Source organism: Cricetulus griseus (assembly GCF_003668045.3).
Source record: "Cricetulus griseus strain 17A/GY chromosome 1 unlocalized genomic scaffold, alternate assembly CriGri-PICRH-1.0 chr1_1, whole genome shotgun sequence".
NCBI lineage: Eukaryota > Metazoa > Chordata > Mammalia > Rodentia > Cricetidae > Cricetulus > Cricetulus griseus.
Window position 1 is genome coordinate 166,605,653 of NW_023276807.1, and position 23,088 is coordinate 166,628,740.

The 23,088-nt window shown below is 42.9% G+C and overlaps 1 protein-coding gene across 1 annotated transcript in view; it reads right to left on the reverse strand.

Moving 5' to 3' along the window:
* The window catches only part of LOC100764887 (guanylate-binding protein 6-like), a 25,063-nt gene continuing 1,975 nt past the window's right edge, over positions 1-23,088 (reverse strand). The window contains 4 exon segments of the mRNA XM_027388543.2: positions 1-177; positions 861-1,141; positions 2,257-2,507; positions 5,402-5,601. Coding sequence (XP_027244344.1) covers positions 1-177; positions 861-1,141; positions 2,257-2,507; positions 5,402-5,601 — 909 coding nt within the window.

Genomic DNA, 23,088 nt, shown 5'->3' on the forward strand with positions numbered 1-23,088 from the left:
CTAATCATGCTCAATCTTTGCTCTCATTTCCATGTAGAGCCTGTGTCCTGCAGGAATAGAAAGTGTTGAAATATTTTCCATAAAATCCTTTGGAAGTCGATTCAGTTCTTGCTGGCAATATTTATCTTTATTTTCATTCTTCAGCATGAAAATCCTTTTCCTCTCATCTATCAATTCCTATAAAGGAAATGTACAGGGATCTGACACTTTGAAGGAATAGAAGAGATAAAATTCCAAGAAACTGTACAAGAGTACCCTATTTCCCAAAGAGAAAGCATTCTAGTGTAATAAGACTTCAAGTGAATGTGAAATGCTAAAACCTGAATTAGGATTCCCCCGCCCCCCAAAAAATGTGTGCAAGTCCACAGTAAATATCCCTTAAGTTCCTAACCCTCCAAGCTTTCTGTAAAAAGATGGATCTGCATCTTACATCTCTGGTTCTGTCACATCCTGTAATTCTACCTTCAATGACACCATGATTCAACAAGGAGCAATAGATGAGCAGTGGCCTGCAGTGAGACTCCAGTGAGAAACTTTCATAGAAACTGAAGAATACATCAAATTCAGGATGAGCTATACTGAACTTGGGCTGAACTGCAATCCACAAACATCAACTGGGTGAAGGATTTAGGACACTATATACTCATTATTCCAGCTATTACACATTTCTAGCTAAAAAAAAAAAAAGAATCAGGTGAAGTTTAGGGACTGGACATGCAGTCTTTCACAACTGTATTCACTATGAACACAAAGAATGTTTATCACTGAATGAGACAAGCACAAGTGGTCAATGAAGGCACAGCCACGCTACAGATGTGAAGCAGCACTAGAGTCATGACAGTTAATGACACAAACATTACCAGCAGCTTCTTCTGGAATTGCTGGTTTTCATCCTTGAAGGAGTGCTCCATGAAGACAGCAATGGCTTCCTTCTCACAGGCTGTGTGCTCACACAGCAGTTCCTGGAGCATGTCTGTGGGGAGCCTCAGTCTCTGGGCCATCTGCTCACTGTAGTGGTCAGCTGCCTTCTGCATGGCTGTTGAGTTCTCACGCTAGGCCAGAGTTGTCACAGCATCATCCAGACAAGGCACTGCTCCACTGTTGATGGCATCCACGTAGGTTGTCACCAGAGTCCCCAGTCCTTTATGAACCAGAAGTTATAAGTGAATGGGATCCAAGATTTTAAGACTAGTCTACATTTCTAAATCTCTCATAGCTACATATCCACACTCAGAAACACACACACACACACACAACTCACACACTTCCTTCAGCAAGCCATCAATCTCTTTCATATTGTCCCTTTGTGTTTGTGGTTTCTAGTTCATAATGCTAAAAGTTAATAGCTATCTTCACCTAATAAAGTCCACTGTACGAAAAATATAATTTTGCATTTAAATCTTTAATGGCAAATGGATTATATGAACTACCAAGGAAAAACATATCATGTTATTTCTTAATAGTATCTATCAATTTGCACAGTTTAATCACTAATATTTATATTCAAACTATTTCAATATCCAAATTACATTTCACTTTGTCATTCAAAAAATAATTAATATAGAAGATATCACCTATGAAAATAGAGTATATTGGCTTTAGTTATTTAAACACTGATTTTTATAGGTGATTAAGTCCCTTTTCACCAGTGACTTTATTATCAGTTGAGAATTTTATATAGGTATGCTACAGACATAGATACTAGGGATGAAGTCTTTAAAGAAGGACTTGTAATCTACAATTAAGTATAAAATAGATTTTTCAGAGTAGAGATACAAGCACATTATCATTATATAGATAATTTAAAAACATGCACAAGCTAATAAGTTCAATGTATACTACTCTATACAGAACTAATGGGGGCATGTCCTTTTGTATATATGTTTCTCTTATTGGTTGATGAATAAAACAGTTTGGACAATGAGGCAGGAAGATAGGTGGGGCTAGGAGACAAGGAGAACTCTGGGAAAGGTAGACAGCAGGAACCTGCCACAGAATCCCCATGCTGCTGAAGGAGTGACAACATGCCAGGGCATTACTGGGAAAGCCACAGCCTCATGGCAATACATAGATTGATAGAAATGGGTTAATAATTAAGACAGAGCTGGCCAATAAGAATCCCTAGCTATCAGCAAACAGTTTCATAATTAATATACCGTCTGTGTGTTTATTTGGGAACCAAGGTCAGCGGGACCAGCTGGGACAGAAACTTACAGCAACCCACAAGTGTGTTCAAAAACAAAACAAAACACTCACAATTCCCAATGATCTTAATCCCCTCTCTGAGTGTCTTGATCTTTGCATCAGTGAAAATGTAAAAATCAAAAGCCCTTATTCCTTCCTGAAACTTAGGATCCAGTTGGTCTTCTAAGACTGTCTCAATTTTTTGTAAGAGTTCTTTGTCATTCATTGGCCGGTCAAACACAAAGCACTTCCATTTAGGAAAGAAATGTCTGATGCACTCCCTGGGCAAATTGGATGCTTGGATTCTGGGATTGTTGCATGGTGTTAGGGAAACATAGAGCAAGGGGAATAGTCTTAGAGCAGAGAGCAAATGATGGAGGCTCTTGTCTATGTGGAGTGTTCTGCACTCACAGGTCTCTGTACCATGAACATGCAACACTTCTTTGCATGTCAAAAGTATACCAAGTGTGTGCTTGGTAGAAGTTTGATGAAATATCTCAGGAGACATTTGACTCCCTGGAAGAGCGTATGGATGAAATCCACAGAGCTGACCATGGCATCAAGCATACTGTTGATGTGTGTCCTGTTGACTGAACAGCAGAAAGCTAAATGTGATTTCTGTCCCACAGGAGCTATGGGATCCAAAAGAAGAGCCACAAACAAGAAAACTAGAACATTAGAAATAGCAACAGTAGCAATTCTAAGAACGATGCCATGGTCACCAAAGGAAAACTACTTTGACACTAACAGAATTCATTTCTTGTAAATGCCAAATACACAGTCTTAGAAAAAATGTGTTCTTCACAGCTGAGGAGGGGAGGCAGGACAATGAACATATGATGGATAGGTAAGTCTAGAGATCTGATTGCAACATTAAGACAGTACTTCAGGACTGCTGTATGGAGGATTTTCTCCCTTTCTCTCATGTGGAGGTGTGTGGTGTATGTATGCATGTTGTCCCATGTCTGTGAATATGTGTGTGAGAGTACACATAATGTTTCTGCATGGAAGCAGGGTTTCTCACATGAAACTGGAATGTTCCTGTTCAGCCAGTCTGGCTAGCCAGCATGCTCCAGTACTATCCTGTGTCCTCAGCCCTCTCACTGGATTGAAGGTAGAGCATCACACCACTAAGCATTTATGTAAGTTCTGGAGATTGTACCTCCAATCTTCACACTCAGGTAACCAGTGCTTTAAGCACAAAGTCTAAAGTGAAATATCAATATGGAGTCAGGTATAGATACAATGACATTTATTTAGGAGGGCCCTACTTACTCAGAACAGCCTAGCCAGCTGGCAGGGAACAAGGTAAGTAGAACAAGCCAAAGAAGAAAAGGGGAAGAAGTGTGCCCCTCACTCTTAAACCCCCTTAACATCACTCTGACCTAGTGGGCGTGGCCAGACACACCTGTAACCAACCCCAAGCAGGTGTGGTTAAGGTGTCCCCTACAAAAGTCATCTCCCCTGCCCATGTATTAGGGATTTTTATTGAATCCATTATAGCTGTGCATTTCATGAAAATTAACAATGTGAAATGATAGTTATGCCATCTGCTTCACTCAAGCAATGGCCTTAGTGCCTACACGTGCTCTACAACATCCGGTTACAACACTCAAGTAAAGCAATGAAATGTTTTCTGAAAACTGCATACAGAGCTGTTAACCTTATCAAAAATTGTGAAAGGTTGAGGCTGCCGTGCTCTATATGGGGCATTGCCAGCTAGCAAAGTCTACACCGTGAGAGCTTGTTTCAAAAAAACAAAAAGCAAATAAACAAATAAATAAAAAACAAAATTTTTAAGAAAAAGGAAAAGAAAGAAAGGAAAGGGAAGCTGGGTGGTAGCATACACCTTTAATCCCAGTATATGGGAGACAGAGGCAGGAGAAACTGAATTCTAGGCCAGCCTATTCTGGGCTAAACAGTGAAAACCAGGCCAGCTAAGGGCTACATTGTGATCCCTTGTTTAAAATGAACAGTAATAGAAGATTATAGTAAAGGGACTCTAGCCAGCTCCAGTGTGGTGAACATGACTTTGGCAGGCTTGCCCCTCCCATATTCCCCTTGCCTTGCTAAAGACATTTAGGTTACATTCTTAAAGCTAGCCATCAAGTTCTAGTCCCTTATTTGTCCACTTTGTCCTCCTGAGACGAACTTCCAAGGTCAAGCTTTGGAAGTATTGAAGTCCAACAATCAACAGCTCCCTTTGTCTCGCCTAATTAACATTCCCAATTAAAATTAAACACCTCATCCTAACATGGGATTTCCCCTCTTACCTTTATAAATTGCCATTTGTCTATGGCCTTGTCTGTCACCCCTCTATCCAGAGGCAGTCCTTTGTCCTCTGGAACAAATATTCCTTCCCCCTCTCTCTTGTTCCCTTTCCCTCTCCCTCCTCCTCTATCTCCTGTCTTTGTCTCTTATTCCCTGCCCTTTGTCCCTCTGGGGCAACTAAATCTCCTTTGTGCTGAGAAATGGGTCTTGGGTTGTTCAGGGCTAAACACTTTCCTTTTCATATGTAATTTTGAGAGTGTGACTACTGGTTTCACAGTCTGTTTTCTCACCTACTATGTTTTTAGTGTTTTGAGAAAGCAAAGACAGGAAAATGAAGGCAGTGAGCAAATCAGAAATGGCATTCCACACAAGGCTTCAAAATGTCTCTGCAAATAGTGTATAGATTATTACTATAACTGATACTGACACTGTAGCATGAATAAAAGCAGACTATTGTGATAAAGGATGATGGATACTGAGAAGGCATAGACTGAAAAGAACATCTGTCAGTTTACTTAGAACATAGCCAACAAAACCAATGTTCCACCATGAGAAGAAAGATGTATAACTCTGTGAAATATATTTTGAGAAGCTCTATATACAATAAATGTATGAATGAGAATCATGTAGCCAACTATTTCTTAAAGGAAGGCAGACATGAAAATAAGCAATAAAGATATCTGGACTTGGAGAAGTTTAGATGCTGTATACTCCAGATGCTAAAGTACAAACTGTAAAGACCTTGGCTTGTAATAATTTTGCTGTGTTCTAGACTCTACTTTTCTCAAAAGAAACTAAACCCCAGTTCCCAGACATTATCAGCCAATGACCCATGAGCATTTCTGCAGACTTCCATCCCAATGCAATACAAAAGGACCACACAGAGGATGGGAGCAGCTCAGCAGATCCCAGCCCCTCCCAGCCCCACCCCAACCTTCCCTGTCATGGGATCAGCTTCAGTGCATTCTCCAGGTACTCATCCTCGGTGATGATGATGCTGTCTCTATCTAACTTCAGCTCCAGCATGAAATCCCGAACAGTCTTGATGAAGTCTGGAAAGAAACTCACAAACTCTGTGGAATTCTTTATTCCATCAGGACTTGGGGAAGACTTTGCCCAGATCAGCTCAGTGAATTCTGTGACATAAATGGCATTTGGTTAAGGAAAAGTGAATTCATGCACATGAGTCCTTCTTAGGGTCAACCTGGAAGACACAGAGGGCAGAGGGCTGAGGAGAGCACTCCTCAGGAGTCCATATGGGCTGGCCCTGTGGCCTTGTTCTTCCAGGAACTCTGGAGGCCAAGGCAGGGGGAGCAAGAGTGCTTTCTCTGGCTAGAGAAAGAATCCAAGATCAGCCTGAGAAACTTAGTAGAACCCACATTGCTGTGCACAGAACACAGCTCCAAGTGGAGCAAGGACCTCAGTGTAAGATAAGACAACCTGAATCATATAGAAGAGAGGGTGGGGAATGGGATTGAACTCATTTGCTCAGGAACAGACTTTCTGAGCAGGATCCAGATCGCATAGATTCTAAGAACAATTAACAAGAGGGATTTTTTAATAGTTTTTTTTTAAAAAGATTTTATTTATTTATTATGTATACAACATTCTGCTTCCATGTATATCTGCACACCAGAAGAGGGCACCAGATCTCATAATGGATGGTTGTGAGCCACCATGTGGTTGTTGGGAATTGAACTCAGGACCTCTGGAAGTGTAGCCATCTCTTAACCTCTGAGCCATGTCTCCAACCCCAACAAGAGGGATTTTATAAATAGGAAAAAGTCTACAACCATTATACATCGGATAGATAGTTAGTGTTCAGATATATAAAGAGCTAAAACCAAAACCAAATAAATAACTGAACAAGAAGAAAACAAATACCATGATATAAAATTTGGGTATAGAGCTGAACAGAGAACTCTCAAACAATGAAACATCAATGGCTAAGAAACACATAATAAAAGGGTCAACATTCTTAGCCACCAGGGAACTACAAATTAAAACTTCTTGGTGATTTCATCCTACGGATCACAAAGGCCAAGAGCAATGAAACAAATGATTGCACATGTTTCTATGTACTGATTCACATGTGACCACACAGAGACTGGGGCAGCACAGGTGACCTCACAGAGACTGTGACAACACATGTGAACTCACAGAGATGGTGACAGAGCTCAAAAACACCTGCACAATCTCAAACTAGACCAAGTCCCAGCTGAGAAGACAAGCAGACACAAAGTCCTGAGAGAACTTTAGTTTTAAAAATATGACTGGTGCTTCACAGATGGTATCAAAGTACTTACAAATATGCCAATGATATTATTTATCATAAAAAAATCCTAAGCTTCACACGAAATCACAAAATACCCTCTTTAACCAAATTACTCAAACAAGAACAGCAGCACACATCATGATTTAAAACAAATTACTAGGCTATTTGTTTTCATCAGAATAGTATAGTTTATTCAAAAACTTTTCCCAAAGTGCTGTTAACAGACACCACAAGAAAAGCAAAGGAGGTGACAATGGACATGTCTGTCTCAGAATATCATTGAGTAGCTCATTAATTTATACAATTAACATGTGTCAATGAGTATCCTTAAAGTATGGTAATAACAAAACAAAGATATATGCCAATGGGATAGAGTAAGAGGCTCAGAAATAAATCCATGAATTAACTATCACCTGATGTTTACCAAGGCTGTCAAGAACACACTCAGCAGGAGGACAATGTTTTCAACAAACAGTGGTGGGGAAATAGGGCATCCACATGCAGAAAGCAGAATTAGATCCTATGCACACTACACAGAAAAGTCAGCAAACAGATACAGAGTTAAGTGCTAAGATGTGAACCACCAGTGTGCGTGTACAAAGGCCGTCAGACCAGCAGTCATACTAGTTAGGTATAGACTAGGCAGTGGTGGTACACACCTTTAATCCCAGGATTTGAGAGGTATAAAAAGAAGAAGCAAAGTCAGGCTTAGAGAATTTGTCTTCAGCCACTTTAAGGAAAGGCAGCATTCTTAGACTGGCGGCGACAGGATCACCATTTCAGTCTGAGGTAGAGGTAAGAGCTAGTGGCTGGCTGCTTTGCTTCTCTGATTTTCAGCTTGAAGCTTGCACCCTAATATCAGTCTCTGGGTGTTAATTATTGGTGTTACATAAAAAAGGTAGTGTAAATCCAGGGGCGTGGGAACAATCTTCAAGGGCCAGACTCATCTGTGAACCGATATCCTGGCTTCTCCCTCTCCCCTGGTCCTGGCTTTGTTCCTGCTTCCAACTCCTCTCCTCCAGTCCTGGTAGTTTCTCCTCAGCACTCACCTGAGCATGTGCCTTCTCCTTAGGGAATCTTTCCTGGTCATGGGGCTCTCTAATCCTCAGGTTCTCTCCCCTTTCATGGATCACTCTTCTCCGGGTGACCTTCCCTAGCCACTGAGATCTATCTTCTCTGGATGATCGCTTCTTACCCTACCCCTTGTTGATGTCCTGTTATGCTGACCGCTCAAAGGCTGTCAAAGGTTGTGTGGCTGTGTCACGTATGTGTTAATTGGCTGTGTAAGGACTCTGCATACAGAAACCACACTGATCTGGGGCCAAGCAGAGCTGCTCCAAAGCAGCTCCATGACTTCAGTTTCAATGGCTCCAACTGATGAGCCTTGTTCTAAACTGCTCACTTTTCCTTTTAAGCAAGTCCCTCCAGCCTGTTATTTCTCTTTCCATTTCTACTTCCAATCAGTTAACACCTACCCCTCCTTTTGCTCCCTTTCCCAATAAACTCCATGTTGAGTTTGGTGGTTTGTGTTTCATCTCCTGAAGCTGCAGCAAAGAGCATCACAGTGTTTCTTTTGTAATAATTTAGAACAGTCAAATGTTGATGGTCTATGAATTCTCCTCCGTGGCTGAATGGGAAGAGACAATGTGGAATAGGAACACAGCATTTTAAAAGGAGAGCAATCCTGCCATTGGAAACACTATGTGTAAATCTTAAAGCAGTGGCCTAATGAAATGAGCCAAATACAAAAATGCTGTGCTACTAATGCCTCTCTGGAGGAAAATGGAAAACCTGTGAATTTAGACACTGCTCTCAGATGTCTAAAACAAAGGGAAAGAATAAAAGGATGAATCATCAGGCAAGATGAAGCAGGGTGGAGAGGCTCTTACTGCATCAGCCAAACAGTTTATTTTAGTCTATGGAACCCAGATGAAGTTGGAAGGAGTTGTGGCATGTGCCTACACAAGCACACACACACACACACACACACACACACACACACACAAACACAGGCACTCAATGAACCACATAACATCTCACACACAACAACAGTAGTTTTTTTTTTTTCTTTTTAATCTCTCAGTTCACCTACTTAAGAAACCAAATTCATCTAAGTAGTTATTGTGGAACAAACATGTGCCTTCACTACCTACAGAGTTAGCTCTCTCAAGAACTTCCAGAATGCCCTATGGACAGCTGATAAGTTTCACCATAAAAAAAAAAAAATTGAGCCCAAGGTGTTGGGCAAATGGCTCAGTGGCAAGAACACTTGCTCTTCCAGAGGACTGAAATTTGTTCCCAGCATCCACACCAGGCTGCTTCTGACTTTCTGTAACTCCAGCTCTGGGGAATCCAAAGCCTCAAAACACCAAAGATACCTGCACTCACATACATATACCAGAGACAGACACACATACTACATAAAATAAAAATAGTCTGTCAAAAATGTAAACCTAACTCCTTAGCCCCATCCACAAAATGTATTATAGGCATGTCAGAAGACAAGACAGAAGTCATTCTTCATCCACTGAGATGGGCTGATGTCATCCACTTTCTCATCAAAGCATCCTTCCATATAACTGTTCATAGATAATGTCATTCATCCACCTTCTTATGGAAGCACCCATCCACCTAGCAGAAGTAACACTGTGCTGCCTGGGTCACCTTTCAAAATGGAAGACCTTATTCCTCCAGTTATGGCAGTGCTGAGGGGCAACAGCTCTCCTATGGCAGCACTTTGAATGACAAAGGCCTCCATGGCAGACTTCCAGCTGTGGGTGGGTATGAGAGATAGAGACTCAACACCCTTGACCCAACACAGGCTAGCTCAGAAGTTCCAGCCCAGCTCTCCTTCTGGAGTTCAGAGGTCAGAGGATGCCCCATGACAGCTCTTCCTCTCCATCCTGCTTCTCTTCAGGTACAAGACTATATCAGAGTACACACAGGTGGGATTCTCAATGAAACTAGGAGGGTTCTCAGAAGGAAAATCCTTTGTTTTGTTCACTGATATCTAACCACTCTGCCTAGAACCCAGTAATTTAACTGCTAAATAAACTTTTTTTGGATTGAAATCATTCACCCAAATGGCAAGATATAAAAATTTGTTTTCCCTACTATAATATCTCACCTGTGTAATTCAGTCTGTGGAACTTAGATCTATTTATAAAAGGATCAAGCAGTTGGATCACAAGGGCTCATAAGGGTCAGACTTAGCCTCATCCTAATGTTTCCACATCCCCCAGGCCCTTGGTGTTCAGGAGGACCAGGGTGTGCTTTGGCTTGGTGGGATGTGGCACACAACACATCCAGATGCTCTTGGTTGCAGGCTTAACCAGTGGGATGGGGGTTTCTCAAAGACAAACTCCATAATGAGTTTCTTCAATGCCCATCTTCCTCTCTGAATTAATTGGAGTTTCCAGGCGCATTTGTGTGTCACTGTCATGAAAAACCCTAAACCATTTTAAATGCCATATTCTGTAGGTCTTTGAAAGTTTTGAAGAATGCCTATCCATTTGAAATATATCTCTATATATCTAGAAAATCTAACTAACCTAACTATAAGTTTTGACAATTATAGGTAACTATCTATAATCTGTACTTAATTATACATTACATTTTTAAATGAGCTATACAAACACAATACAAGAGGAGAAATATACATATAACAAAATTGATCTTAAATTTTTATCAATAAACCAAAGTCTATATCAATGCAAAGTATTCATTTCTATAGCATATTCCCTTTTTTTTCTTTAGAAAGAGATTGGTTGTGATCCTTAACCATTTATAACCAACTCCATTTAAATGAAAACAAACATTTATAAACAATATTTGGGATTTGGGGCATTGTTCTCTCCAAACTGCTTCCTGCTTTTTGGGGGCACCATCATGGTGATCTTAAGAAGACCCAGATTTTTATTTTTTTGTGGAAACCAAAGCAGAAATTCTTTTCCAAAGTAACCTGTCCTTAGACTTAAATTTTGAAGTCAAAGCATTTTCAAATTATATAAGTTGGATTAATTCAGTAACATTTATAATCAAATGCATTTTAGCAGCTGTAGCTCTTTCCTCAGAAATCAAACAATTTAAAGACAACACTATAACATACAGTATCCAGACTCTGAGTATTTTCCCTCTTTACGTGGCTTTTTTTTTTCAAATGATTACTTGAATTTAAAATTATTGTATTTTTTTCCATTTTTTAAATTGCTTTATTTAATGCACTATGGGTTTTTTTTTTCTTTTTATTATTATTAATTCAAGTTGGGGAACAGGCTTGTTTCACATGTACTTCCCCTCTCCCTCTCCCTCTCCCTCTCCCTCTCCCTCTCCCTCTCCCTCTCCCTCTCCCTCCCCTTACCCCCATTCCTTCTCCCCCACCTCCAACCTACCCCCCACCCCATCCACCCACCACTCCCCAGGCAGGGTAGGGCCCCCAACCGGGGCTCCACCAAGTCCACCAAATCTTCCTGTGCTGGGCCTGGGTCCCTCCCCATGTGTTCAGAGACAGAGTGCATCCCTTCAAGTGGGATGGGCTCTCGAAGTCCCCCACATACACCAGGGCAAAAAGCCAGTCCACCTCCGGAGGCTCCCAGGAGTGCAGGGGCCTCCCCGATGGCATCCATGATCAGGGGGCTGGATTAGTCCCGTACTGGCCTCCCAAAGAGCGTCTGGGGTCGATATGCTTTCCCTTTTTCAGGCCAACTGTTTATGTGGGTTTCTCCAACCTGGTACAGACCCCTTCGTTCTTCATTCCTCCCTCTCTTCAACTAGGTTCCAGAATTCAGCTCAGTGTATTTCTGTGTATGTCTGTCTCTGCTTCCATCAGCCACTGGATGAGGACTCTAGGATAGCATAGAGAGTAGTCATCACTCTCATTCTAGGGGAGGGGCTTCTAGGCCATCCTCTCCTCCACTGCCCGGACTGTCAGATTTTACGTGGCTTTTTTATTACTCTGTTTCTTATCCTTTTATTTTTTCATTTTCTAAGACACGGTTTCTCTGTGTACTTTTGCCTGTCCTGGAATTCACTCTGTACACCAGGCTGGACTTGAAATCTTAGAACTCTGCTTGTCTCTGCCTCCCTCAGCAAATCTTACCAGCCTACATCGTGCACCACAACTAGCTACTGTATTCCTTTTTTAACCACTTATTCTTTTTTCTTTTCTTTCCCAAGCCTATGTATATTTTTTTTAAACACGCTGTAAATCACTTAGAGGTTTTTCTTCATCTGAATCTGTCTTTACTGTATACCTTTACCTTCTTCTAACCACATGAGTCTTATCTGCTTGTTAACACCACTTGTTTGGTAAAAGAGCTCGGTGCTTTTTGTCGATTAGGCTGAGTCAGGAAACCACTCTTAAAGGAGTCTTAAGTCTCTGCTTACCTATAGCAAAAGAAAATGCTGCTACCAAGAAATTGTTCTTGCCTCTGTTCTTTCCTTTTTAAAATTCCTTTTTAAGTTTTTGTCAGGTTCTACATGGAAGTTCGTACAACCCATGTTGCTGGCACCATTTTGTTGTGGATGGTTATTCCCACAAGCCTGGTCCCACAGGCGTGTCAGCGCCAAGTAAACACATGGATGCTATATTAATTATAAAGCTATTGGCTGTTGGCTTGGGCTTCTTATTGGCTATCTCTGTCTTAATTATTAACCCATAACTGCTAATCTATGTATTCTACATGGTCTTATCTTACAGGACAATGACTGACTCACCTCCTCTCTTCCTGGGTTCACATGACAACTCCTCTCTGCCTACACTTCCCAGAATTCTCTTCTCCTAGCCCTACCTATCTTCCTGCCTGGCCAATCAATGTTTTATTCATCAACCAATAAGAGAAACATACATAATAACATCTCCCATCACTGGACCATGATTTTGTTTGGAGAAATGTAGACTTTGGGACTTTGGATTAAAAAAGCAGTTAATCCTTTAAGATAGCTTTAATGGGCCATTCTGGTGGAATCATGAAAGACAGCAGTGCTGAGGGTAAGGGTAATTGAACTGTGGAGGCCCCATTCAAGAGGTTTCAGAGGAGAAGAATATGAGTATGTGGCCTAGAAACTATTCTTGTGATATTTTGTTGAAGAATGTGGCTGCTTTTTGCCCTTATCAAAAAAAAAATCTGGCCAAGATGAAATTGAAGAGTTATGGATTAACAGCTTTGGCAGAGGAGATGTCAAAACAATTTAGCATTGACTGTGTTGTGTGGCTATTAGTGGCCAGTCTTATACATATCTATAATGAAAAGGAGAAAACTGAGCAAGGAAAAATACAAAATTTCCAGTTGGAGGAGAAAAGGGGGGGTCAGGAAATGTAAACAGAATAATAGATTAAAGAAAAGCCTGGTGCAAAATGGAATAAAGGAAGTGGAAACCTCAGAACAAGACTCCACCCAGCTAAGCATCCAACTTGTAAAAAGGAATTAAGGAAATGAAAAGGAATTAAATAAAAACTTTAAGGTCAGGCATGGTGATATACACCTTTAATCTTAGCACTCCAGAGGCAAAGCCTGGTGCATCTCTGAGTTCAAGTTCAGCCTGGTCTATAGAAAGACTTTCAAGACAGTAAAACTTAGGCAGTGAAGGAAACTATTGAAAACAGAAAGCTGATAAAAATGTATTTCAACAAGGCTGGGGTGGGGCATGTTCCAACCCCAGAAAGCAGCAGGACGTGGTAGCTTTGACCATGTAGTTCTGTCTTGGAAGAAAGGAATCCCCCTCCACAACTAAGGAAAACAGCTGAGGCCAGGCATGTGTCAGGGCTGTCCCTAAATGGAAGCCTAGAGATGCCATCGCATGAAGCTGTGAATGTGAGCACTGGATTACCTTGGAGCCCCCAAGATGCTGGAGATGCCAGAGTCATGGAATACCTGCCAAGGAGAGCTGCTAATAGGGAGTGGAACCAGCCAAAGTCCATTTCCCTGGACGTGAGGCTTCATTTCTTGAGCACAGTGTTCTCCTCGCCTATTGGCTTTGCTGAAGTCCTGGTACCATGTGACTGTGTCTCTCTCAGGTTCAGTGCCCTTGGCTCCTGCTCTGTGTTTGACAAATCACTAAGCAGCCTGTGCCTGTTTCAAAATTGTCTCTCTCTGAATTCCTGGGATGTGAGGAATTACAGACCCTTGGGTCTTACTTCTCACTCATAGGAGCTGTGTCATCATCTGTACCTCCTTACTCCCATTGGAGCTGGAAGTGTAAGACTACCAAGCATGTCCTGGTGATGCAGTGGTGATAGGAAAGGAGTTGACTTGGATCCACCTCAAACAGCATTTTGCCAGGTCCAGGCAGTACCTAACAGTTCCACAGAGCCTGGACAGTGAAGTGAAACAGCTAACTACTCCAGAACATGGTCAGCACCCCAGCTTTCCAAGTCCCCCAAAGATGAAAGATAACCTCCAGGTTAGCAGAAGTCTTGAGAACACAGCATCCTCATCCTACCTCACCCGCTACCCCTTTCTAACCTCTCACCTTTTTATAATAAATAAAAAGAAAGGAATGTTAGTAGTCAGGCATCTGTAGTGGCCTGTCCTTTGGGGTTCTGACAGGATATGCCCTCAGCTGCAGCCACTAAGAGCACCACCTGTGTACATTTACTATGTTCTCTTTTAAAAGGGCCCTGCCCACCTCGAGTTTCTCTCTTCCCTCTCCCTCATCTTCCCCCTCCCTCTCCCCTCCCTCTCTGCCTGTTTCTCTGTCTCTCTTTCTCTCTTCCCCCTCGCTCCTTCTCTCTGCTTCTCTCTTCTCTTCTGCTGCTCCTGTCCCCAGAGGCAGCTCTATCCCTCCCGCCCCCTCTTTTCCCATTCACTTTCCCCCAATAAAAACCCTTCCACCCAAGCTCTGTCACATGGCTTTTTTTTTCCCCCCCCCCCGAGTGCCACTTTTTAAAAGAGTCATCATTTAGCAGGCTTTTTGAGATGCAGTAGGGTTTGGAGAGAGAGATGGGGGAGGGGGCTTGGGGTGAAACTTCTACCAGAACAAGTTTGACATTGGCTCACATGATTTTTGGTCTTGTTTTGGTTCAGTATTTCCTTACTGTGCTCCCTTTCCTTCCATTTGGAACAGTAATGTATATCCTGTGCCGTTGTATGTTGGACATATGTGACATGTTTTTTTATTCTGATTTTATAGGTGATTACAGTTAAGAGATTACATGATTCTCAGGAGGGACTGTGTGGCCTTGTTGGAGGAAGTGTGTCACTGGGGCAGGCTTTGAGGTTTCAGATGCTCAAGCCGGGCCCATTGTCTCTCTCTCTCTCTGTTGCCTGTGGATCCTCATGTGGAACTCTTGAGCGACCACTCCAGCACTCTGTCTGCCTGCATGATGCATGCGTCCCACCACGATGATAATGAACTAAACCTCCTTCTGGAGTATCTCAGTGAGCTAGAGGCCAGCCAAGTCTACAAAGTGAGTTCCAGGACAGACAGGGCTGTTACACAGAGAAACCTTGTCTCGAAAAACAAAACAAAAACTAAAGAAAAGAAAATAATGGACTACTAATAATGGACTGAACTTTAATCCATGCCCAATCAAATGTTTTTATTTCAGCTGAGAGGTAGTGGCACTTTTAATCCAACACTCAGGAGGCAGAGGCAAGTGGATCTCTGAGTTCAAAGGCAGCCTGGTCTACAGAGTGAGTTCCGGGACAGCCATGGCTGTACAGTGAAAACCTGTCTCCAAAAAAAAAAAAAAAAAAAAAACAAAAAGCAAGACAGACAAACAGCCAGGCCGTGATGGCACACACCTTTAATTCCAGAACTTGGGAGGCAGAGAGAGGTGGATCTCTGTGAGTTACAAGGCCAGCCCAGTCTACTGATAAGAGTTCCAGGATAGCCTCCAAAGTTACAGAGAAACCTTGTCTCAAAAAACAAACAAACAAAAAACATTTTCTTCCTATGATTTGGTTATAGTGTCTCATCATAGCAATAGAACTGTAACTAAGACATGCATGCTTGCCTGCATGTATATATGTATACCATGTGCATGCCTGGCACCCATGGTGACCAGAAAATGGTGATAGATCCCTGGAACCAGAGTTAAAGATGGTTGTGTGTCACTGTGTGAGTGCTAGGAACAGATCTGGGTCCTCTGCAAGAGCAGTAAATGCTCTTAACCACTGAGCTAACTCCCTGTATTTCTTCATTTGAGAAGTCTTGTTCCATGGCCCATTTTCCCCCTACTGGGTTGTTAGTTTTCTTGAGGTTTAGTTTCTTGGTTCTTTGTACATTCTAGATACTAAACTTGTGTCAGATGTATAGCTGGCAAAGCTTTTCTTCCATTCTGTAGTCTATCCCTTCACTCACTTGACAATTTCACTTGCTGTACAGAAGTTTTTTAATTTCATGAGGTCCTATTTGTTGATTATTGCCTGTATTTCCTAAATGGAGTCCGATTCAGAAATTCAGTTTCCTATGCCTATGTGCTGAAGAGTCCTCCCTACTTTTTCTTCTAGTACTTTCAGAGTTTCAGGTCATCTGTTGAGAACCTTGCTCCATTTAGAATTGGACAGAGTGAGAGTTAAGGATCTAGTTTCATTCTCCTACATACAGATATCTAGTTTTTCTAGTTCCCTTTATTGAAGATCCAATTTTTTCAATATGTATTTTTGGCATCCTTCTAAAACATAAGGTGGCTACAGTTGTGAGAATTTATGGCTGGGTCCTAGATTCTAAATCACTGATAGACACGTATGCTTTTGTGTCCATACCATGCTGTTTTTATTACTATCACTCTATAAGTCAGGTACGATGATCTCTCTTCCAGCCCTACTCTTTTTTGCTCAGGATTGCTTTGGCTTCCTGGGGTCTCTCATATGATCTTTTCCTCTTTTTATTTCTAAAAAGGATGGCTCTGCAATTTTGGTTGGAATTACACTGAATCTACTCTTTGTAGTGTAGCCATTTTCACAAATGGCCATAAGCATGTGTCTACTTCAATTTCTTCCTTCAGCATTTTCCCTATAGAGGTCTGTCACTTCCTTGATTAGGTTTATTTGCTACTGTGGATGGAATTGTTTCCCTGATTTCCTTCTCTGTATACTGGTATGTAGGAAAACCACTAAGTTTTGTGTGTTAGTTTTGTCTCCTGCACATTACTGTTTACCACTTCTAAGTTTTCTGGTTGCATGCTTGGGTTTCTTACATATAGAATAATACCATTTGCAAATAAAAATGCTACAATATCTTCTTTCTTAACAGCTTCTCTTGCTGTGGCTTGTATTTCCAGTAGTATATTGAACAATAGTGGGAAAAGTAGACCTGATTTTAGTGGAAATTATATAAACTTTTCTCCATGGAAAATTTTTCTCCTGGACTACATGAGACCTTATCTCAAAGACAAAATAAAATGAATTCCTTCAGCCAAAGTGCTGTGTCCTCTACTCCACTATAACAATGTGTTTGACACTGTCATGCAGAACTCCTGCATTTGAGTTAGGGAGGATTTATGGGTGGCCCATGCCAATCGAGGGAGGACATAGGCAAGAAGAAACATACAAAGGGAGAATTTCAGGCCTGGAGAGATGCAGCCTGACAGGGGCTGGAAAGAACAGGCAAAGGCAGGGCTTTGCAAGTGAATTTATCCTTGCTAAACTAACAGACACATGCAGAAGCATTTGGGTTAGAAATGGGCAAGAAGGCAAAGCAAGGATGCAAATGTGGAACTGACGTGTGTGGGTTCTAGAACAGCCAGGGAGGAGGCTCAGAATCTGGAGTTCTCAAAAGCCTTCTGCAGGCCAGCTGGCGATGCTGTGACCAGGCAGCTTTAGTGCCTGGGTGACACAGAGGGCTTGTCAGGACCAGGAAACTTTTTCAAAGCTGGCATGTGGAGACAGTCATGGCACTAAAAGACAGAAGCCAGATCTTCTGAGTCCTGGACATTCTCTGTAATTATGGGAAGTCATAATGGTAAAGAGGCGATGAGATCCAAGGACACCCACAGGTCATGCTCTCATACTGGTGAGAACCAGATTCCTTTCTCTGGTTCTGTGGCTCCCAGCAGAGTTCTGGAAGCTGATTAAATGAGAAGGCCAGGAACAGCAGGTAATTAGAAATCTTGTAAAAAGGAAAAACACTCTTGTCAAATTTACCTAAGTGGCTCTGTAGCTGGGAGTGGGGGCAGTGTTGAAAACTAGTGCTACCACATCCTTCTGCCAAAGGGGTTCCCTGCGGGCTGGGACACATGTTGAAAGGGCCTGGGACCAGAAACCAGACACAGAGAAGAGGTGGAGTCTGCTTAGGAGTTTATTTCTGAGTTGGAGAGGGACACACCTACCAACCTTCACTGGTGAAACCAGGAACTATGAGATTGGGGGAAAAGGGGTAGGGGTGGGATTGGAAAGAGACAGAGAGACAGAAAGAGAAAGACACACACACACACACACACACACACACACACACACACACACACACACACACACACACGGAGGGGAGGGGTGAGGGAGATGGGGAGGGCGAGAGAGAGAGAGAGAGAGAGAGAGAGAGAGAGAGAGAGAGAGAGACTGACCAGCCTAGCTTTGAGGAGCTGCAGAGTGGATCTGCTTTTCATGATTGGCTGATGGGGAGACAGAGCTACTCAGCCAAATGTGAGTCCAGAGAACCTGTGTCCTCAGTTGCCTTAGTGGGACATCTACCACCTGGGTTCCCAGGGACACCTTCAGCTCTGAGGAGCTGTGGGAGGCAATGTGAGTCGCCACGAGAGTGTGGCTTCAGCCCTCAGGTTAGTGTCTTGGATTTTCGTAGCAACTTGACCACACATGCGCACCTCTGACCTCACAGGTGCCTCCCTGCTTTGGCATTCTATTTAGACCTTGCTCCTTCTGGAGCCTACGATTCTAATGCTCACGTGGCTGACTCTGAAAACTGAAGAGACCCAAACATTTCCTTTCTGTGTCATTTCTGCTTCTCAAGGACCTTGATGCTCTGACATGGAGGGTGGTGGGACTGAGAAATGGATGCAAAGTCGGAGGGGAGCTCTCCACTACAAGCAGCTGTCCAGAACATTCTGCCTGCTTCGTGTCTTCCGGGCAGCACTTCATTTCTGGGTTCTTTTCCCATCTCCTTTATTCCATTCTCTTTGTTACTGTTCTTTATGCTTCCCCTCTATGGACCAGGCTGTCCTGGGTGAAAGAGGCTCCTTTTGGAGACTAACGCCAAATCCAAGCTATCAGATCTCACTGGCAACAGATGATGTTAACACATAGGCAGAGTTTGTGCTTGGCAGGAGCAAGTGGGGGGGGGGTTAGTTTCAGAGCCTGGGGTGGGGGTAGAGGGTGAGCAGAGGATCCATCTCTTTTCTTCTTCCTCTTTACCGGTATCACCATTATATTAGCCAAACTGCCAGTTTTAGAGGCCTGAGGAGGGAAGCAGTGGTGTTGATTCCTAATGCGCCTACCAGACAGAAGACAAGATATATTTAGTATAGTGACTGGGCATACCTATATTAAAATGGTTGTTTAGCTCAACTCCAAATTGAACTGAGTGTCCTGTCTTCATTTGCCAAATCTGGCAGTCCACATTGCTGATGAATGAATAGGAGTTACCGGAATGAACAGAGGGAAGGGGAGGGTATGCCTGCAAAAGAACAGCATGTGCAAAGATGTGAAAGTGGTATTGGTGGTGGTGGGTGTCCTAGAACTCACCTAAGGAGAGGAAGGAACACTGTCTACTCTGCTAAGGTGTGAGGTACCTGGGAGCAAAGAGCAATGCAGAGCCTGCTCCAAATTGTCATGTTACTGTTGAGTATGTGCTAAGTACCCAGCCCTTGTGTGGTTTTTTCTTTTGTATGGTGCTGTTCTAAGTCACACAGATGCTGCCTTTACCTTTAGGGAGTTCACAATCCAACTGAAAAGGAGGCAACGAGAAGAAAGGGGGCCCCGTGCCTTATAGCTGAAGGACCCCATACTCTTGTGGGAGGTCAGAAAGTGACAGTGTGCTGAAGAGAGAAGGGGGAAACAGAAATTCAAAGGCAGTGGCACAGTGTTCTGGATATAGGGAAGAGCAAGTTTGTCCATGATGTCCCTGACATGGACAAATGAGCCATAGGTTTCCAAACTGAACTGTGAGAGAGGCAAGGGCCCAACCAGAAGAAAGAGGGTCAGGGAAGGAGGCTGGACAAGTGACTGGGACCAGACCATACCCCAGGGGGCTAGGTCTGGGGAACCACTGCAGGCTATAAAGTAAGCAGGGTGATGAAGCCAGCTTTGAGTGACTCACGCTAAAGAGAGGACAGATGGAGGTGTGAGGCAGGGGAAAATGAGGGAGACCAGAGAGAACACTTCTGCAGATGTCCATAATGGAACCGTTGGTGGCATGGCCTGGTGCAATTGGTGATGCCTAAGCTGAGGGAGGAGGAGAGATGGATCCTGGCTGTGCTTACGGGGAGACTTGGCAAGCCTGTGCTTCCTGGCACTGGAGAGTGAGGGGGAGGAAGGAGCAGGCATGACTCAAAACTGTTGGTTTGGGCAGATGGTAGGACAGTGGTGCCATTTGCTGAGTTTAGTTGGGGCTGAGGAGGCTGGGGGGAGGTGGGAGAGTGTGGTTTGAAGTTATCAAGGATGAGGCTGGGGGGTAGACTGGCAAATGGTAGGCTGTGAGAGAGGCAGAACCACATGAAGCTAAGCAGAGGTAGGTGCAAACCTCCCTTCATGGACCTAGCTGAGTGGCTTCATCGATACTCTCACCCCTCCCATGTAGTTTTCTCATGTGTGTGGTGGGAAGGGGAGGCCGGTCGATCTTCAGAGCTGTTGTGGCAGCCTGCAAAGTGGGCCCTAATGACCTTTGCTTACTGCTGTTCACACCTCCCATATTGTAAAAGGTTGGGTCTGTGAGACAAAAACAATATGGGCATACAACTTTTGAGGTCGGCTTACATGGCTACTGTCTGGCGCGTCACCTAGGCTGAGGATGTTGGCTGCCATTTGTCAGGAACAGCTCATGTGACAAAGAACTAATGCTTCATGCTAAAAGTCACATGAGTGAAGGGTGGCTTCTCTAGTTTTCTGATGACTGTAACTAACCCCTGATGACAGTTGGACTGTAAGATCTCAGCCCAGGAAACATGAGTAATAAATAGGTGCTCTAAACCCCTATATTTTGAAATGATTTGTTACCAAGCAAGAGATAACTAACTGTTGCAGAGGGATAAAGGCACTTCCCATAATGTCTAGCACGTTGTTGGGGGGGGGGGTGTTTATACATGCAGGATCTTCTTCCACTCTAGAGGTCAGAAGGGCCTGGGCTGGAGGTATGGACCTGGGAATGCTTGTCTTAGAAACAGCCATGAACTTCATAGAAGTGACTGAGCCATTCTGGGGAGAATGATTGATAGAGTTGCCACTGAAACTTGGATGTAAAGGATGGGAAAAAGCAAGAGAAACCTCTCTGAATTTGAGAGGAGGAGATATAAAAGGAGGAAAGCAGAGAACATGACACCCTGAGGCACTGGACATCTGCACCTCTGTAGAGGCCTAGGCCATGATTGCTCAATACCACAGAAAGTCCTACAAGTTTTAGCAAGACCCATTTAAATAGGAGGTGGGCCCAGATTGAATAGTGTGGGTCATGGATTTGTAACAGGAAGATAAAGGGAGGGATCATTAGGTCAAAGGAGAGGTCAGCTGATCAGCGTCAGGTAGAGTGACTGTTTATCTGGAGAGAGTCAACAGAGGCAGAATGGAAGAGCTCGTTCTAGGGAGGCTACAGGGCTAGAAATGGGGATGGATCCTAGATGGGAGTCATCTGGCCAGGAAAGAGACTTCCTTAACCATCTTAATTAGAAAGGGCAGTGAAAAACAGGTAAATCCTGAGCAGGTAGAGGAGGGATCCTGAGAGCTCCATTGAAGATACAACATTCTCTGACATGTGGGAGGTGAGGTACACTAGCCAGCAGTCAGGTAAGGGATAACTCAGATTGACAGGCTGAATTCCAATGGGTTTTTCAGCTGTGGCTTTCTTTTTCCCTTTGTCTTCTTGCAGACTGTTGGTCTAGATTTCCCTCCTGTAGCATTTGTAGCTGCCGTGGTAGTAGCCTCTTCCAGGCTAGCCTAGCCGTGGAGCAGACAAGACCATCCACACTCTCTTCTGCACAGGAGCCTTGACACCTAGAGGTTCCCAGGAAAATAGAGTCCTAGGAATCATTGGACTGGAGTATGGGTGCATGGGTGGGGATTTGCCAGCCAGGAGTTGGTGTTCCCCTACAGGAGAACTGTTGTGGCAGCCTGCAAAGTGGACCCTAATGACCTTTGGGACCCCTGAGCCCAGCAGAGTCAAATAGTTTCCAGGGTAACTTTCCATCCTCAATCCCCAACCAAGAGCTCTGGATGGTTTATAGGAGCACTAAACTACACAAAAACACAGCCACAGAGAAACCTTTCTGCTGTGAACAATCATTTCTTAGTTTAAGTGTCTTAGTTACTTTGATAGCAAAACCCACAAGGATAGAATAATATACAAAAATAGGCCTATCTCTTTCATATCATGGAAGCAAAAATCCTAATGAAATATTAACCAACAAAATCCAGCAATATTATGAAAACATAATCTACCACCAAGAATGCATGGATGGTTTAACAACAGTTCAAGACTGGAACTCATTGAATTAGCACCCAGTCATAGCAAGCAATAGCAAGCAAATGCTTCCCAACTCTACAAAGATTCTCTGCCAGAATTGATACTTAGTGTTGACATGCTAGAAGCAAAAGAACAACATAACAATGCCTATTGTCATGGGTGGTATTCAGCTCAAAATGGGCAAATTTAATCAGCAGAAAAAAAGGAAACAACTAGATAAAGACCAGACAGAAGCTATGAATTGGCATTACTTTTGGACTCTATGGTTATTTATACAGAAAATCTAAACACATCTCAAGTCTTATTAAAACTAAGAATTAAGTTTGCTGAATAAAATGTTATTATATAAAAAAACCAAAGTCACTTCAATAAATTATAAATTTTAAAAGCCATTTATAATATCTATATAGTCTTTGAGACAAGAATGATCAGACCTAGCTGGGTGTGGCACACACACCTCTAATTTTAGCACTCAGGAGGCAGAAGGATATCTGTGAGTTTGAGACCAGTTTGGTCTACAGAGTGAGTGCCAGGACAGTCAAAGCTACACAGAAAAGCCCTGTCTCAAAAATCCAAGGGGGAAAAAAAAGAATAAGTCACTGACCACTGACATTTTTAGCCTATTGAACACTATATTCAATGGTTTAATCCTTCAAAATTTTGGCTATGTATATTCATTTAAAAAATTAACAATAGCTGGGTGGTGGTGGTGCAGGCCTTTAATCCCGGCACTCTCGAGGCAGAGACAGGCAGATTTTTTGAGTTGAAAGCCAGACAGAGTGAGTTCTAGG